This window comes from Tachysurus vachellii, chromosome 4, assembly GCF_030014155.1.
Source record: "Tachysurus vachellii isolate PV-2020 chromosome 4, HZAU_Pvac_v1, whole genome shotgun sequence".
Classification (NCBI taxonomy): Eukaryota; Metazoa; Chordata; class Actinopteri; order Siluriformes; family Bagridae; genus Tachysurus; species Tachysurus vachellii.
The window spans coordinates 25,116,309-25,136,741 of NC_083463.1; the positions used below are offsets into that span (position 1 = coordinate 25,116,309).

The following is a 20,433-nucleotide window of genomic DNA, read 5'->3' on the forward strand; positions in this document are numbered from 1 at the left end:
AAGTGTACTTTAGCTACTGTTATTTAAAAGGATAAAACAACATGAACTCAAGATAGCTGTCTATAGCAGGAAATTTTGAAGCTGAAAAAGGGCAAATTGATAAATTGTTCTGATCTAAATTCTAATCAATGTTTTTTTTTATTGATAATGACTTCAAAAAGCACACTCTGAAAGTCTCTTTAGATAAGCTTGTCTGCCACAATTTTGATACCCAATACAACTTGTTGTACTAACAGACAGACATTGAACAGGTTGGCCAATGAATTTACGTTGTGAGTGCTGTGAAGAAAAACACAAAAACTACAGTCCCTGGCATCACCAATAGTCCCCACAGGGCATTGGTGAAGTTATCACATTCTACTGATTAAAAAAAGACTTTTTGGAAGACCAGATTTGTAAAAACAAATTCCACAAAAATTATGTAAGCAATATGAAATTTTAAGTGATAGAAAGTGTTGAAAAGAGATGTATCTACTCATGATAGGGAATATATGAGTTCACTGGTCAAGCACAGTTTAGACAGTGTCATGGCTGCTTCTGGACAGGGCTCACCACTTTTTTGCTTATTTAATTTCTGTTGTTTGCAGCTGAATCAGTTTTAAATAAAAAGTCTACACACATTATATTTGCAAATTTCCATAGAAATGCATCCAAAGAAATCAGTCAGAATCAGCTTTGTTGCCAAGTACTGTGGGTTTTAACATGTGCAAGGAATTTGCCATGGTGCATAAAATAAACAAAGAATTTTAGAAATCTAAGAATTTTAAGCAAGAAGAGATATTAACTATACATTAATTGGACATTAGTGGACAAGTGCAAAGCTCAAAGTTTGAGTTAGACAAGTAAGGAAAGGTGCAGGTGCAGTATGGCTGTCTGAGGCATGTGTGTTAATGTGATGCATATGAACACAGCAACGGGGGTTGGTGCATTTGTGCGATAATGTCCATGTAGGCAGGTAATGACCATGGTGGGTCCTGCATATTGTTGATTAAGACAGTTTCTGATGGAAAGAAACTATGGTGTGAGGTTTTTGTCTTGATGGACCACAGCAGGGGAGTGCCTCAATAAGGTTGCATCCCAGGTGAGACGATCAGCCACAATCTTAACTGCCTGCTTCAGAGTCCTGGAAGTGTACAGCCACCTTTTTGGATGACATGCTATGGATGACAGACTGGATGACATTCTGCAGCTTGTTTTTGTCCTTGGTAGTGACAGCCTCAAACCAAGTGGTGATGGGGAGGTGAGTTTAGACTTAATAATGGAGGATTAGAAGTGCATCATCATGGCCTTTGGTAGACCAAACTTCTTTATCTGCCACAGAAAGTATATCCACGTGTGTGCTTTGTTTAATTAAAGGCAGCACCTACTTTAGGTCCTGGGTGATGATTGCTCCCAGAAAGTGGAAGGAGTCCAGTATTGACTGGGGAGTCATGCAGTATTATATGTGTAGGTGCTGCTGGGTTCTTCCTAAAGTCAACAACCCTCTCTACTGTTCTCACAGCATTAAACTCTAGGTTGTTCTTAGTGCATCTGCTCCTTATCTGATGGGGATGAGTCTGCCTACAGAAGGGACATTGATCATCTAATCAATGTCCCTTCTGTAGGCAGACTCCTCCCTATCAGATATGAGCCCAATGAGGGTGGTGTTGCCTGTAGGCTTCAAAAGTTTAACAGGCTGGTGACTGGAGGTGCAGCTGTTGGTGTACAGGGAGAAGAGCAAAGGAGAATTAACACAGCTTTGTGGGGAATCAGTATTGATTCAGTATCACGTACTGCATGTCCCAGCTCAGCACCTGATTGAGAAGCTAAGCCTGCTGGGCCAGAACAATTCCCTCTGCAACTGGAACCTGGACTGCCTGACTGGGAGACCTCAGTCATTCCAGATCAGGAACAGCATCTCCAGCACCACCACACCGAGTACTGGTGCCCCTCAGGGCTCTGTTCTCAGCCCAGAGTAGCAATGCACAGCTTGAACCACATCATCAAGTTTGCCAATGACATGACCATGGTTGGTCTCTTCGGCAAGAACGATGAGTCAGCATACACAGAGAGGAGGTGAAACCACTAACAACCTGGTGTAGAGCCAAGAACCTGTCTCTGAATGTTGACAAAACTAAAGAGATGGTTGTTGACTTCAGAAGAGCATAAAGCAACTCTGAACCACTGCTGAACATCAATGGACCCTTGTTGGAGACTTTCATGAGCACCAAATTCCTTGGTTTTCATCTAGTAGAGGTTGTCACCTACTCACTCAACACCAGCTCCATCACCAACAAAGCCCAGCAGCATCTCTACTTTCTAAGGAGGCTGAGGAAAGTCTTCACCCTCCTGCCATTTGGAAAAAGGTTCAGAAAAATTTGGACACGCACCCAGAATGTGCAACAGCGTAAACTGCACTGATCTGCACCAAATCAAAAGCACACTTGTAAACTCATTCAATATACATCCACGTCTAAAACATCGCCCATATCAAACTGTTTACATGCTGTTTTTACCTATACTGTCTTGCACATTCACTCAGTTGCGGTTTTGCACACCACACTGCAATACCTCATCCAACTGCTGATACTACCTACTGTAAGTGTATATATATTTACTAGACCCCCCTTTGTTCAGATTCACAATTGTACTCTATATGTACTCTATAATATACAGTATGCACACTGGTCAGCACTATTTTCTGCTAGGAGAGCTTGTCCAGTAACAGAGCTAAAATTATGTTAAAATTGTGCTAAAATCCACATAAACACGATCCTAGCATAGGTTCCTGGGGAGTACAAGTGCTGAAGGATGAAGTGGAGGGCCATGTTAATTGCATCGTCTACAGAACTGTTGGCTCTGTGGGCAAACTGCAGGGGGTCCAGTAGAAGGTCTGTGATGGATTTGAGGTGGGGCAGCATGAGGCATTCAAAGATTTCATTAGCAACAAAGTAAATTCAAATTAGATATTAACTTCTTTTTCAGATCAATGGGTCTTTAGTCATTAGGTCCTGTAATCCTGGGTTTTTTTGGGGATTAGGATGATGGTGAAAGTCTTCATAGCACATAGGACTTCATGGTACATAGTACAGTTCCAGTGAGGTGTTAAAGATGTCTATAAATTCTGGAGACCGCTGATCTGCATAGTACTTCAAGGTTGTTGGAAAGACAGGACAGGTCTGGCTGCTTTACGTGAGTTCTGTCTCTTGAAGATTCTGTTAAAATCTCTCTCTAGGATGCAGAGCTTTGTTCTTGAGGTTATTCGTGAGGAGGAGGGGGCATTGAGCTGTGCATCTGCAGAAAGCCCACAGCTGTTGCTGTGGTGAGGGTAGTGAAGCTGTTAGCGTAGAGTTCTTGTTGATGGTTGGTGTCATTGAGACTGTTGGTGAGAGGACTGTCCCATAAACTCTCCAAGGGATCCTTGAACTCAGGAAGTGAAAATTATGAAAGGATGTTTGGAAAGATAACTGTCACTGCATGGAATTTAAAAATAATATGGTGAGATGAGAAAAAGAGAGAAAAGTGAAACACCATCTCTGTGACAACAGCAGACCTGTACCTCCACCCCTGCCAAAATTCAGAGAGTAATGAGAAAACTTACAGTAGATGAAATAAGCATTCTTTACAACACACTGGGAATTTCAGAGCCTGACTGCCACCACTGTCTGAGACAACAGGTGAAAGATGATAGCATCTCTGTTAGAAGTGATGACAGAGAAAGCTTTGAGGCACATATTTGCAACCTAGTCAGGAGTTTAATAAGTTTTAAGTGTGGCTGAGAGGAAATTTAATTTTATGTTAAGATAAAACCAGAAACAGAAGGGGTAAAGAATAGTAAATTAGACATTTCCTATCTGAATTTATGCTCATAGGCTTATCCTTCCTTCTGACCACTATAGATGGCCTTCAATATATTGTACAAAGCTCACAAGTCTGAAACTACACTTTTATTAGTTTGACTTCTTTTGTTTTTTTTCCCAGGTGACTCTTGGAGCTCAGTGACTGTTCTGGCCACTCAAGAAATACTTTTTCTCCTTGATGAAGATTACCAATGGAGTAAGAGATGCTCTAGGCTTGCAGCCAGTGAGGAGGCACAAACCACCAGTAGGCAGGTCACCGTTCGTGAAATGCAGCCTATCAACTATGTCAGTTCTATCCTTTTCTTTTCGTCTGATCCATACAAGGTCAACATTCTGCTTTATGATGAGGTATGTGTATTTTCTAACTACACTGCACAAAATAGAATCCTGCTGGGACAATTCTATAGACTCAGAAAACTAGCATACAGTTATGTATGACAAGCTAATGAATAAACTGTATCAATTTTTACTTGCTCACCTCACATTATTTTGTGTGTGTGTGTGTGTGACAGCTGGCCAAAGAGAAGAGGACATGGCTTTTAAGGGCTGAGTCTGTAAAGGGTATCCAAGGTTTAGTGAACTGGATCAAAGGCCATTGGGAAGCCATGTTTGGGGTCAAACTCATCACTGCTATTCAATAGAAACTACTGTTGTATTGCCTACTATTGCACTATTCTCAGTATTTTTATGAGCACATCAGTTTGCTTGCACTGTCCACGTGTGTTTTGCACAGATTTTATCTATATGTATTATCTGTTTATATTAGTAATATAAATGACATCATTATCTAGATCCTGCAGAATATTATTTTTGTTGCTGCATAGATTTCATTAATTCAGTAGCCATGTATGTACATAACTACTCAAAGTACATTTGTTGTCACACATAGAAAACACAAAGCACTTTAAGAGGGTTTTAAGAGTGTAATGTAGTCTAATAGGTTTGAAAACTGTATTGCAATCTAACTATTCATAGCAGTTAGAATTCGGATGCATTTGTTTTCATAGATTAATTCTTGTGATCTGTAAGATACCTTGAGGTGCACTTGTAAGTAAAAGGCACCTGAGTATAAATGTAATTTCAGTTTTGTGAATATTGTTTAAAAGAATATTATAAGGAATATGCCTGTGCTACATCACATCACTGATCTCAATTTCTCATAACATTTACAAATGCCTTGTTTAAAAAAAAGTATGAATTATACACTTTACTGTGCTTTGTTCCACAAAGCTGTTTCATTCAACATGTTTGATTGTATATTTTTGCTGGACATGTGCTCAGAATAAAAAAGATTTATGCCAGAAACTTAATCAAGAATATTTATTCATTTGCAGGCCTGTATTTTTATTGAATTATTTCAGTGGAACATTATGGTGTTTTGTTTTTGTTACATAAATGAATACTGCTTATGATGATTTAATTTGCTCATTGCATTATTACACAAATATAATAGCAATTGTCTGTTAACAATTAAGCGATAATTAAGTCAAAGAGCAAATTTTGAATTAGAATGTGTTTCACATATTTTTATTGTCACAGTTCTTGGCTGATATCTACTCCAATCCCTATACTGTAGAATCTCTAATATTTATCCCAATCACATTTTTTAATCCACTAGTAATCATTTAATCATTTTATTCTAGTCAGCAACTTTTGCCAGAGGTCAGGTATACACCCAAGGAAAGATGCCCCACACACACACACACACGAACTATAAAAAGTTGTAATAATTGTAATATTTGAACACATTAATCAGCAAGAGTTTCTTTCCAGTTCTGAGAGATTACCAGCCAGCATTGTGATTAACATTATGGCAGCACAGGTTTGAGAGACTGAAAGTTGCATAATTACTTATTTTTAATTGCATAATAAGCAATTGTCGTGGTAAACAGAGGCAAAATAATGAAAAACGGTCACTCTCCAAATACGTATGAACACATCTACAGTATATACTGTATCTTCATGCGGTCTTTAAATGGAAATGGTTGAAGTGTGAGAGATTCTGTACTGGTTTTTGGACCGATAAGTATTTCTGTCTTATCAGAGTTTAACAACAGAAAGTTACAGGTTATCCAATCTTTTATCTCTTTAACACACTCAGTTAATTTGGACAATTTATCTATTTCATCTGGTTTTGATTAAATATATAACTGGGTATCATCAGCATAACAGTGAAAACTAATTCCATTCCTTCTAATGATGTTCCCTAAGGGAAGCATGTATATTGAGAAAAGCAGAGGTCCTAGAACTGATCCTTGAGGGACCCCATAATTAACTGATCAGACAAGTAGGATCTAATCCAACTTAAAGCCTGTCCCTGAGTTAAAGATTGTCCCTGTGTAATTTTGTAAGCGTTCTGGGAAAATGTTGTGATCTATAGTGTCAAAAGCAGCACTACGGTCAAGTAGAACTAATAGGCCTTTTTTTATATAATAACAGCTATCTATCATAAAGATCTGTGGTCATGTTTCTGGGAAACTGCCAGAGGTAATTGTCTAGCTGATAAGATTGCTAAATGGTCTGCTTAAAATGGTCCACCTTCGCCACATCTTCACAATGCGCTTTTTGCTTATATAGCATATTCCTGCACCTTATAACATTGACATTATGTTTATCTAATCCTCAGCCTCACCAGACTCTATACACTTTTGGTCCAAAGAGAACTGGAACCTTGTTTTCTGGCACGGCCAATGTACCAGGCAAAACATCTAAACATGATGCCATGATGCCCTCTCTGATGTACCTGTTAAAAGTCTGCAAATTGACAATTTTTAAATTTGAAATGTCTGCTGGTAATTTCTGACAAATTCTCAAATTGTGTAGAAGCCTTTCCTTTGCTCTATGGAAAACCCAACCACAGTTGTCAAAATCCGAAACAAGGAAATTATCACATCCTACAGTCAACTGGAAGTTATATTAGCACTCCTTTTGCAATAAAGGTGACACAAAAACCTCAATATCTATTGAGTGAATTAACTGGACTATCAAAACCAACTGTCTAAAGCAGACATGGGCAAACTACGGCCCGCGGGCCATATACGGCCCGTTGGGCTTTTTAATCCGGCCCACCGAACATGTCCACGTTATATTATTAAATTAAATTTTATTATAAAGACACCACAATCATTTTACCTAGCTGTAATTCCCATCTTTCCCCAGCAGATGGCACACCCCGAAGACATTGACCTTTGAGTGTGATGCATTACGGTTACTCTCTACTTCATTGCACTTTCAGCCATTCAGTAAAAATGAGCGGACCGAAGAAAAGAAAAGTAGACAGTGAGTGCCATGTTCAATAAAGAGTGGACAACAAAATATTTTTTCACTGAAGTCCGATCAACAGCTGTATGTCTGATATGCCTCAAAACTGTAGCAGTTTTTAAAGAATACATCAGCCGTCATTTTGCCACAAAACATGCTAACTACGCTAGTAAACAGTCTCCACAAGAACGGGCGGCTACAACTCAGAGATTGGCGGCTAATTTACAGACTCAGCAAAACCTTTTTCACAGACAAGCTGCGATTCAAGAGTCAAGTACTAAGGCAAGTTTTTTGCTGGCATTCAAATTAGCAAAGGCCAGTAAGCCTTTCTCCGAAGGCGAATTTTTAAAAGAATGCATGGTTGAGACAGCAGGTCTCTTGTGTCCGGAGAGCAAAGGCAAATTTGAACAAATCAGTTTATCACGCAGAACTGTAACTCGCCGTGTGGAATTGATTGACGAAGATATAAGCCAGCAAATTAAACAAAAAGGCCAAGTTAACTGACCAACACCTCAGATCTATCTTCAGAACTGCCACAACAAATATAACGCCAGACACTGATGCACTTGCAAAAAAAAAGGAGACCAACAACACTGTTCCCACTGAAACTGAATGGGAGTTTATTACTACATTATTAAATTAATAAATTTGTAAAACAATTTTTACAATAAACTAAGCACAATGGTGTTTTGCTGCCTTTTAAAGGCCAAATCTTTTCATGTAATGGTTACATTTAATTTATAAACACACCAATCTCCTATTCTGGCCCGGCCCCTCTGTCAAATTTTAGAAACCATTGTGGCCCGCGAGTCAAAAAGTTTGCCCACCCCTGGTCTAAAGCCATGATGGAGTGTAAGAATATGGTCACCCTGTACCTAGTAGTTCTCTGAAATCAGGCCATCCAAAAACACAATTACATCCTTTTGAGATTATGGTGGACAGACTATTTCCACCCATATATTTGTATTAATGTTACTAAAAGTACAACATTATTTGCTATGCCAGCGAGTATTCATCTAAGTGCCATGAGTGCAAGAAGTGCAAGATCATGCCTGGTGAGAAAAAAACAACTTTGTCTGAGTAAAATGCCACATATGTATTTGTGAAAAATATCATATCATTCTGATTGGTTAGAAGGTGTTTATTAAATAAAGAATAACACACGAAAGGTCTGAAATTATAGGAAGATAATCATTGACAGGGTGATATTTTACATGCCAATTTGCATTTGGCAGACACCCTTCTCCAAAAGTGCTTTGAAGTCTGTATCAATGAATATATTAACATACATTATAACATACATTAACTCTGGTTCACTAGATTACAAACTTAGGATACAATCAACCAAAAACGCTGTTCAGGTTTTTTTAATATATTGTCATTCACTTGATTAGGATTAGATAACACACCAATCTCCTATTCTGGCCCGGCCCCTCTGTCAAATTTTAGAAACCATTGTGGCCCGCGAGTCAAAAAGTTTGCCCACCCCTGGTCTAAAGCCATGATGGAGTGTAAGAATATGGTCACCCTGTACCTAGTAGTTCTCTGAAATCAGGCCATCCAAAAACACAATTACATCCTTTTGAGATTATGGTGGGACAGACTATTTCCAACCCTATATTTGTATTAATGTTACTAAAATTAATAAACAAGCCATGATTCTGGGCAATTGGTAACATTTTTTAAACTACAGATTAAACTACACAACATGACCATCTCCGTCTTCCCTGACTACACCGCTAAAACAGCACGAGCCCGCGGGGTTCGGCATCCTCCATCCAGCCAAGTTACGCATCACATACGAGGGAGTGCAGCACGACTTCACTTCACCAACTGAAGCTAAGGCGTTTATTAGCAAAATTACAAAATAGACCGATTGAGGGTTGCATATTGTTTATTTGCAAATTTGGTTGGCCCAACAGGACTCTGTTGGTGAGTGTAATTATAACTTTCTCTTTTATTTAACTCAGTTTTTACCGCGCTACCAGTGAGTGTTGGGGGTTATTTCATTTTGTATACGTGCCTTAAAATTACACGCATGGTTATGGTTAGCTATACAGTCGTAAGCGTTTCTTTTTTCTTGCTCCGTTTAGGAGCTTGCACTGCTGTCTCTGTCGTTTGGGGATGGGGAAATCTGCGGGGAGGGTGGGAAGTGGATGCGGTCCAATGTTCTGTGAAGTTCATTTCACTTTTCATGTTTGTTCACATCTATGTCTGTTTCATTTTGTCTGTGTGTCAGCGCATGTGCGTGCGCTTTTTTCCATTTTCTTTTTATGGGGGTGGGAGGAATGACCTGTCTAAATGTGTAGCCTACTTCCAAACTAAAGTCTGTTAGCTATGGCCAGCAATTAAGGTCAAAAGTGTGGTGATTCGACTGGTATTCGATTGTTGATTTGGAATGTGAAAGGCTTGAATAGCCCCACTAAGCGGTCCAAAATATTTTCACACTTAAAGCGTCTGAAGAGTGATGTAATATTTCTGCAGGAGACCCATTTGCGGGACAGGGACCATTTTAGACTCAGATGTCCATGAGTGGGAAACGTGTTTCACTCGACGTTTAATTCTAGAACCAGAGGGGTGGCTATTCTGATCAATAAAAGAGTTCAGTTTACTCCTTCAAAGATAGTGGCTGACAAGAATGGGAAATACCTAATAGTTGTTGGCACTCTTTGTAATAACCCTGTATTGTTGGTCAATGTATATGCTCCGAATTTTGATAATCCGGGTTTTACAGACAAGTTGTGGAGTATCCTCCCTTTCCTTGACACCCATCTTTTAATACTGGCTGGTGATCTGAATTGTGTTATTGACCCCGCCTTAGATCGTTCAAACCCTCGAACCCTGACCCAGTCTTCTATGTCCAAATCCATTTCGGATTTTATGAGTAAAAATGGGTTTGTAGACCCTTGGAGGTTTTATAACCCTTGTGTTTTTCCTCACCCTGGAGGTTCAATTCTTTGTTGTTGTCAGACGAGGCATTTAAAGTTTTTACCTTGTCTGCAATAGATGAATATATAGTCTTTAATAGGAGTGATGCTGTCTCATCTTCATTGTTGTGGGAATCTCTTAAAGCGTATATGCGTGGACAAATTATTTCGTATTCTGTCCATTCCAATAAACACCGCAAAGCTAAGCTTCAGGATCTGACTACAAACATTTATGACTTAGACAAGCAAATGGCTGCCAATCCAACCCCCAGCATTCAAAAGAAACGACTTGAGCTACAGACTGAATTTGACTTGCTTTCAACAACTGAAGCTGAGCGTCTCCTGTTGCATGGTGATAAATCTAGTAGGCTCTTGGCCCAGCAGTTAAAGCGCCAGGCTACTTCCCGTTTGATACCTCAAATTAAAGACAAGGCTGGCAAAATGGTTTCTGAGCCTAAGGAAATAAATGATGTATTTAAAACTTATTATTCATCTCTGTATAAGTCTGAATCTGTAGCTGATACATCTGACATTCTACTACATTCTTTTCTCAAAGATTTGGCAGTGCCTACCCCACCATGGCTGAACGATTAGATGCGCCCCTAAAATTAGAAGAGGTTATGCATGCTATTAAAGCTATGCATAATGGTAAGGCACCAGGCCTAGACGGTTCCCTGTTGAATTTTTCAAGAAATTTATAGACTGTTTAGCGCCACTTCTTCTTTTAGTATACAATGAATCCTTAGAACGTGGTTCTTTGCCTCCCACTTTTTCTCAGGCAGTCATCACGCTTCTCTTAAAGAAGGATAAGGATCCTACATCTTGTGCCTCATATAGACCTATATCCCTTCTCAATGTGGATGTAAAAGTTTTATCTTTGTTGAAGAGATTTGGCTCTTTTTCAGGTTATAGAGTGAACTTACTTAAAAGTGAATGCTATCCTAGAAATTCTCTTGCTCTTACACTGAAACAGTCTGACATTCCTTTCAAGTTCAGTCCTTCAGGTTTCAAATATTTGGGAGTCAATGTGACCCGGACTCTGCCTTCCTTATATTCGGCTAATTTCTCCCCATTGCTTAGCCAGATCAAGTCGGATTTTCAAAGATGGGGTTCCCTCCCTTTGTCTCTAATTGGTCGTATTAACACCATTATAGTGGCGGTCTGGCTTTACCTAAATTTTTGTTGTATTATTGGTCGGCTCACATTCACAAATTGACTTTCTGTCTAAATCCATTAACTGTTTATATATCAATAATATATACTGGCTTCAATCACAAGAACTGCTATGGTGTAGGCTTGAGGACCAGTCCTGTATCTCCTCTTTAAATGCTTTACTGACATATTAATTGGGAGGGAAGATGTCAGTAAAGCATTTAAAGAAGAGGAGATACAGAACTGGTCCTCAAGCCTACACCATAGCAGTTCTTGTGATTGAAGCCAGTATATATTATTGATATATAAACAGTTAATGGATTTAGACACCTATTCAACAGCTAAAATTCAGAGGTCTTGGGAACAGGAGCTAGGAATAACTTTTTCAGATCAGCGATGGGAAAAGGCATTATCATGTATTCGCTCCAGCACATCCTGTGCAAGGTTGCAACTAATTCAGTTTATGGTATAATACAGGGTTCATTATTAAAGGTCTTGTTAATCCGAAATTTATCCACAGATAACCGATCAATGTGAGCGGTGTCACAGTACCTCATGTAATCTTGGTCACATGTTTTTCTCTTGCCCTAGACTTCACAACTTCTGGAGCCAGTATTCCACGATTCTCTCCAAAGCCTCTAAAGCACCTTCAGTTTCTGTGTGGCTCCAGAATGTGATGTCATTGCTTAAACTGGAAAAGATAAAGATTTCATCCAGGGGTAACTCTGAAAAATTTCACCATAAATGGGGCTCTTTCATGGATTATTTTAAATCGCTACAAACTCTACCATGTGATTGATTCTTTGCAGTGTTTAAAAGAAAGCAATGGAGGGAACCACGATGCGAAAGACCCTATAACGTGGTGCTAGCTACACCCACAGCAGTCAAAGTCGAAGGTACGGTACATTGAAACCATAGACTTTAGCGCAATCGACAGTGACTCCGACAATGGGCAAACTCAATAAACGGAGGAATCTAATGCTGTATTGCACTAACACATGCATGAGCGTAAATCTCATTTAACAGTAGGGGGGGACAATAAATATAAAATTTTTCTTTTCAAAATTGTATCAAATTGTACTTATAAAGATATGTCCCCACAGTGAAAAAAATTGCTTTTATCATTATTATTGTAGCATATCGACTGCGTCATTATGGTTATTTTCAAAGTTTTTCTCAGGTTCAATGACAAAGCTTCAAAACTATTTATTCCATTGTTTGTGTTGTTTACAGTTAAGCCACCAACATACAATAAAATATAAACATGACTGTTATTGTGAAAAATATATATATAATAAGTAATGTTTTGTAACAAAATCAATTAATAAATAATCAATTTACAGTAATGTATAAAAACAACAAAAAAAAAACATCTGCAATTTAAAGCAAACTTACATTAATGAATGGACACTAAACAAAAGTACCAAATGTGTTTTTCCTGGTATCACTGGGCCCCACAAAATCTTGCCATATGTTTTTTATGTTAAGGTTGCCGAGCTTGTCTTTGTGCCCATTGCAGACTACGAGACTGTTAAGTCTGTCTTGGCCCATAGTAGCCCTTAGCCACGTCTTTAGTCTTCGCAATGCACTGAAGCTCCTCTCAGCTTCACATGAGGACACTGGAACCACCAACAAAACCCACGCACCTCCACTGGCATTCCCGTTAGGACCTCTGCTGCCTCTCTACTGCCGCTACAGGAGAATTTCTGGTGAAAGAGAGGCAACTGTACTGCAAGAGTACCTCTGTGCAACTTGGGGTACTTATCTACTGAATCAGTTAACAATCCAGTCAAAAGGACATTCTCTAAGCTTTGCAGAGACTTTAGACTGTCTTGGTTGAAACGCTCACCAAACTGAACCTCCACACAATCCAATACTTTGGAGAACTCTGCTCTGTAATGGTCCACTGCTTTGCCAGCAAAACGCCTTGAATTTGCTGTCTCAGTAGGGTCAACTAATTCAATGGAGTTTACCAATGATGTAGCTTTCTCAAACAATTCAAGATAGCTTTTGTCATTTCTCTTTCCCTGAAGGCAGGATCGTACACAATGTACTGCATCCTGCATACCAGAGACAGTCTGGGTCTTCTGCAGTGAAATGTTTAGGCACTCAAGTTCTCCAACAACAGCAGAAGCAATTGTAAGACCCAACACAGTCTTACCTTTACTAAAGTGCTCAAATAAGCCACTGGCAGTTGAAGCTGTCCTAGATGCACTTTTTGCCATCTCTTCTAGACTAACAAGGACCCACTCATACTGCCCTAGCACAGTTATTATAGCAGAATTACACACAGTCCACAGCAGCTGTTCCAGTGGGGGGGACATGGCTTCACTTTCTGTTTTCCCACGGTGGATGCCGCCTCATTTCTTGTCCATGGGGGATTTTGCAGGCCCATATGTTTGCCCTATATTTTCATTTATTTTCTTTTGCTTTGTGGTGGAGGATTTTTCCCACCCTCCCTCCCTTTTTGGGTTTCTGGACATGGGTCTGGCCACAGTGTGACTCAGTCTTCTTCTCCAAGTTCTATCAGCTATTTTACGGCTCATCTGAGTTTAACCATGTGGAGGTAAGGATTCTTCATTGTATTTGCCTACATGTGGTGTCATATGTTATCTTAGTATAATCTAATCCCACACTGTTCCATGTGCCAATTTAAGAATTTTTGGCACATGAATCTTGTAAGGATTAACTGAAAGGAGTTGGTTATTTGTTAATCTTTGCTAAGTTGCACCCAGAGTTTTGTTTATTCCCCGGTACTCCAAGAGATTTGGTCGTTCACCAGTGTGCCAGGAGATGTGTTTGTTTCCTGGTTTGGCAGGAGGTTTGTTCGTTCCCTGCTCTACTGGGAGGGCATGCACATGTTAAAGATAAATTTGACTTTGTTCGGCCTCACTTGACTTTGTCCTTCTGTTTGGGCAGCCCAATTTCAATGCCAGTATTATTACTCATTTCATAGAAGAATAGAAGAAAAGTAAATTATAAGTATCCCTCACTATTTATTAATAACTTTCTTATTAATAAGAAGGACATCAAAGCACACTGAACACTCAGGGGAGAGGATAGAGAGCTTTACATTTCTTGGATTACACATCTCGGCTGACCTCACCTAGTTTGCACACATCTCTCAGCAGGTGGGGAAGAGACAGCTAAAACTTTACTTCCTCAGGAAGTTTAAACTAGCACATCTCCATGAAATCATGAAACTTCTACTCTTCAGCCATAGAGAGCCTGGCACTAGACAGACCTACTGACCTACTGCTTCACAGCATGGTTCTCCAGCTGCATGGAACAGAATATGAACAAAAGCAGCAGGTAGTAAGGGCAGCTGAGCATGTTACAGGTATCACCGCCCATACCCAATGACATCTACAGTGGCCAACTTTAAAAGAAGGCCAACTGCATCTCACAAGACCCCACACACTCTGGACAGTTCTGTTATCCCCTCCACCATCTGGAAGGAGATAAAGAGTAATAACATCAAAAACAACAGACTGTTTTAACACTGTATGCTGAAGTAATTAGCCAATTGATATCTTCAGTCTCCTTCTTTCGGCTTTTCCGGTTAGAGGCCACAGAGAATCGTTTGTTTCCACCTAACTCTGTCCTTGGCATCCTCTACTCTTACTCCAGTTACCTTTACAGTATATCCTCTTTCAACACATCCATATATCTCCTCTTTGTCCTTCCTCTTGACCTCTTACCTAGCAGCTCCATCTCCAACATACTTCTACAAATATAAGCACTTTCCCTCCTCTGTACATGTCCAAGCTATCTCAGTCTAGCCTCTCTGACCTTTTCCCCAAAACAGCCAACCTGAGCTGTCCCTGATGTGCTCGTTCCTAATCCTGTCCATCCTTGTCACTCCTAAAGAGAACCTCAACATCCTCATCTCTGCTACCTCCATCTCTGCCTCATGTCTTTTCCTCACTGCTACAGAATAGCTGGTCTCACTACTGTCTTGTACACCTTTTCTTTGATTCTTGCTGACACTCTTTTGCACTCCTGACATTTTCTCTACCCACTCCAACCTGCCTGTACTCATCTCTTCACCTCTTTTCCACACTCCCTGTCAAAATGGATGGTTAATAAATACTTAAGGTAAATACTTAAACTCCTGCACCTTCTTGACCTCAACCCCCTGTAACCCGCTGTTCTACTTCCCTCTCTCTCGTTCATACAGTACATGTATTCTGTCTTACTATGACTGACTTTTTTTTCCCTACTTTCCAAAGCAGATCTCCACCTTTCCAGGTTTCCCTTCACCTGCTCCCTACTCTAACTACAGATCACAAGGTCATCCACAAACATCATTGTCCATGGCGATTCCTATCTGACTTCATCTGCCAACCTGTCCATCACCATAGAAAACAAAAAGCTGATCCTTGATGTAGCCCCACCTCCACCTTGTACTCCTATGCCTGACATACAGCACATCTCACTTCTATTCCCCTTCTACATAACCTGAACTACTCTGACAAACTTCTCTGCCACTCGTGACATCCATACTTTATAGATTCCACCTGGTTCTTCTGCACACACAGTATATCTACCTTCCTTCTGTTCATCATGTCCGCCAGCTCTCTACTGTTCCCTGTCATTGTACCAATGTCAAGAGTCCCATTCTTAGACCCATACCTAGACCCATATCTTAGCCTTTGATCTTCTCTCTCAGCCTACGACTCCCTCCTCTTCCTCTACCAACAGTAGCCCAATTTTTGCGGACACCCTGTTGTTTGACAGTACCGGTGGCGTTCGTTGTTAACCCAGTCCTTGATCGATCCGGTATGGAATTCACACTGACGGTTCGCATGTTTAATTTTTACACATTTTATGCCGGATGCCCTTCCTGACGCAACCCTCTCTATTTATCCAGGCTTGGGACCGGCACAGAAATGACTGGCTTGCAACCCCTGTGGCTACATTCCAATTGATATCGGCCATGATGCAGCCTAAATGTCTATTATCAAATGTCAAACACAAAAAATCGATTTACTTTTTCATTAAAGATAACAATGCAGCAGACTTAGGTCTCAGGCTGTCAGATTGCATTACTATCCCGATGGTTCTTATAGTAAAACAATCTTAGCCAGATGATATCCCATATGAAAAAACAAAACTATGTGGTTCATATACAGTAACCATATATGTTCCTTACTTAAATCGGCCAAAACTGCATTCCGTGTTTCATGTAAGTCTAATACATGTTCTATAAAAAATCAGTATGCAACGGTGTATGGTATTAGCAGAAAATATAGGACTTGTATGATATTCATGTACAAATCATATAAAGTTGTTAGATTAATTCATATTCTAATAAAAAAAGTCATATAAGATTTACATACATTTAGTGTCATTTGTTTATATGTATTTCATAGAGATTTCATATGTTTATAATAGGAAAATTGTGTGTTCTATGAGCTTTATATGTTTCTAACTAATTCCTTATATTACAGCAATATTAGTATATCTCTACATATAATTATCATACATGATTTAAGTCAATATTACAATATCTCTACATATATTAATCATATATGATTTCAGTAAAGAACATATAAAAAATAATAAATACACAAATACATGCATATATTTAAGAAATACATACATCTATATAAATAATAATGTTTTATATATAAAGATTCTATTCATATATAAAACATTATTATTTATATAGATGTAGGTATATCAATGGTCAAGTAGGGCTATCCAACGACAGTGATTTGGATCGGATCCAGATTGTAGCTTTCATAAAGCGACCTTTGCGCAAAATAAAAAACTAAACAAAACCAACAAAACCTAAACACTACACCAACTAGTCGCTGAAAAGTGTTTCGACATGCTTATTTCAGTAAACATCCACACACATACAGTTGCGAGCTAAAGCCACCGTGGCATTTCCAAGGCCAAAAAGCAGGAATCAGCCTATAGGGGAGCACCAGATGGGGCCAGCGAGCTTACGGCCTGAATGCGCGTGTTGTGGAGAGACGATTGTTCGATTCCAAATTCCTTCGTACTGCCTATATCAGTGCACTATACGTATATAGCGTTTAAGCGTCAGTTCAGGCATGCCACATAGTCAAACTCGGCTATCAGCTGATGTCAATTTTCTAACCCCGCCCATCAGCTGATCTGATTCCTAAGCGCGCTATTGGCTTTCAAACAGGGCACCCTATTTAAATGCTTTTTTTAGTCTGTCTGCTTGGCTGTTTCCTCTGCATTGCTGCAACCCACCTCCTCCCCAGCTCCTCCTTGGAACTTTGTGTCAGTGTCAGTGTCAATTAATCAGTGTCATTCTGTTGTCACTGATGCAGGCTCTGTTCTAAATGGGGGATTTTGTCTTGCTGCTTTCCCAGTTAAATGGGAGATTGTCCCCCCATGAAGCTGCTGCTGTTCCCTGACTAGCTTTCATGGAGCTCATGAAAAGGATGGGGAATTCAGAACAGAGCCATACCGCCAAATGTAAATTTTATAAGCTTGCAAATAAAAAATTTAAATATATGTCAAAGAAGTGTCTTTATTTTGACTCAAGTGGTCCTGACTGAAATAGAGTTAGAAATGATGCCTTGTTCCATAGATATCTACACTAGATGTCGCCTTGGGTACGGCAGTACATTGGAACGAATGGATAGAGCCGCCATCTTGGCACAGGGGACCCCTCCTCTTAATGCATCAGCGTCAATGTAGGCAAAGAATTAAAATCACCATAAATCGTCATGAATGCGATTTTCTAGTTTTTTTTTGGTTCGTTCCAAAGGTCAGACATGTATTTATCATTAAGTCCAGAGAAAATTTAAGGTTTTGATATTAAGATAATCTACTTTTTCAAAATATAATGCATAGTGCTAGTAGGTCCAAGTTTATTACTTACATTCTTCCACTTGAGTAAACTTCACGGTGGCTTAGTGGTTAGCACGTTCGCCTCACAACTCCAGGGTTGGGGGTTCGATTCCCGCCTCCGCCTTGTGTGTGTGGAGTTTGCATGTTCTCCCCATGCCTCGGGGGTTTCCTCCAGGTACTCCGGTTTCCTCCCCCTGGTCCAAAGACATGCATGGTAGGTTGATTGGTATCTCTGAAAAATTGTCCGTAGTGTGTGATTGCGCGAGTGAATGAGAGTGTGTGTGCCCTGCGTGTATCCTGCCTTGACGCCTGAGGCACAGGCTCCCCGTGACCCAAGGTAGTTCGGATAAGCGTTAGAAAATGAGTGAGTGAGTAAAGTCACATAAACCAAAAAAAAAAAAAACAAAGTTTGACTTTGAGGCTGAATTTGTGTGTTACACTGGTGACATCCTTCCAGGAATGTCAGCTGAGTTAACCATTTTTAGAACTGTTTAGTATCGCTGCAACAACACTACCTTACACATTTTCTTCCTGACACTTTTGCACTTTTGAGTATGAACCTTTGCGACATGGTGTTTTCTCAACTTACTGTATGAAAGGCACAGACAACCAGTGAAATTAAGCTAAGGTGATGGTTGTCTATGCCATCTATGCCATCTATGCCGTCTCAACAATGTGATCACGAAGACCAAATATGTCATATTTTACATTTTTTTAAAATGAACATACGATAAAAAAATCCAAAACCTTTTCAGGCATAATCTCATTAAATATGTCCTTAAGTGAAGAAACTTGATAAAAGAGCGTTCTGCTTGTGTTAAGTCCAGGAAAATCTAATAAAATATGTTTGACAGCTAAGGGAATCTTATAAAACATACATAAAGTTGGGTCTTCACCTTTAAGCAAAAAAGCATGGGTCAATTTTTCAATAAGAGTTTTGGAATCTACAAACATTGTCAGTTTTCCTAACTGTCAAAAACTAATGGGTAACTAGCATGGATTAGCTGCGGTCATTAACCAAGGACTGAAACAAACCAACGTAACCAGAAATATAATGTCGTAACATTCAATATCATAAAACACATTCTCACTTGTGAAATGCAATCCCTTGCTGTCTGGTTTTTATATTTCGTTCGTCTGAACAACCAAACACAGCACAGAAGTCTGGCATCGTGCATGAATTTGAAGTACAAGACACTTGTACAAAGATAGCGACGGTTTTGACACATTTTTTAGGACCCTGAGGCGAAATCTAGAGTAGATATCTATGGCCTTGTTCTTCACAGTGCACTACAAAACAAGTACAATACACAGTCGTTTGGAATTGGGCCAATGAAATACGTAAATGTGAGGAACAATCCATACTTTATTTACATATACATTTTCCGTTTTCTTCATGCCTATATAATGATTCATTCACTTCAAGTGAGATGTTTTAGAGTAGAAATACGTTTTATTTGTAGATAAAACCTCTATGTAAAAATTTTTAAATAATTTTAAAATAATTTAGGTTGCTTAATGCAATTATTTTTTTTAACACAATATTTTCTTGTTAACCAAACGAAAATTAAACAAAACGAATTGACAAACTGGGGGGGCACGGTGGCTTAGTGGTTAGCATGTTCGCCTCACACCTCCAGGGTCGGGGTTTGATTCCCGCCTCCACGTTGTGTGTGTGGAGTTTGCATGTTCTCCCTGTGCCTCGGGGGTTTCCTCTGGGTACTCCGGTTTCCTCCCCGGTCCAAAGACATGCATGGTAGGTTGATTGGCATCTCTGGAAAATTGTCCATAGTGTGTGATTGAATGAATGAGTGTGTGTGTGTGTGTGTGCCCTGCGATGGGTTGGCACTCCGTCCAGGGTGTATCCTGCCTTGATGCCCAATGACACCTGAGATGTCATTCTCAGGCTCCCCGTGACCCGAGGTAGTTCGGATAAGCGGTAGAAAATGAATGAATGAATTGACAAACTTTTTATTTGAAAATAAAAAATAAAATCTGCTATTAAAATGTTAGATTTGTTTTTTCATAATTCATTCGTATTAAAATAGATAAAACCTAATTTGCAAAAAATAAAACTTTTTTCAAAATATAAGTTGCTGAAATGGTGAATATTGCTTGTGATTAGTTTTGGTTTATAAAATTACGTCATTCGTCTGCATGTGAGATTTGCACACTGACGGGACGTCAGGAAAATTGTTGTGTCTGCTGGCAGATAAATAATAATGCGACACCATCGTTTGCTGTGCAACTCACGTTATTCTTTTTACTGAACCGGAACTGAATGCAAATCTCAATACATTACTATATAGGTCACCACTAGGGGGCAGGCTTATCACACAAATATGATACCCCATACATTATACTTTCCTCCCCCCACTAGCTTAATTATACTGAGAAACATGAAATACAAAATCAAA

The 20,433-nt window shown here is 39.5% G+C and overlaps 1 protein-coding gene across 4 annotated transcripts in view; it reads left to right on the plus strand.

Moving 5' to 3' along the window:
• stk11ip (serine/threonine kinase 11 interacting protein) overlaps window positions 1–5,144 on the plus strand; it is a 51,051-nt gene extending 45,907 nt beyond the window's left edge. For all 4 annotated transcript variants that reach the window (XM_060868514.1, XM_060868511.1, XM_060868512.1 and 1 more), the window contains 2 exons: window positions 3,961–4,187; window positions 4,352–5,144. In XM_060868514.1, the coding sequence (XP_060724497.1) occupies window positions 3,961–4,187; window positions 4,352–4,480 (356 nt within the window). In that variant the 3' untranslated portion in view covers window positions 4,481–5,144. The remainder of the gene's footprint in view (window positions 1–3,960; window positions 4,188–4,351) is intronic.
• The last annotated feature ends 15,289 nt before the right edge of the window (window positions 5,145–20,433 follow it).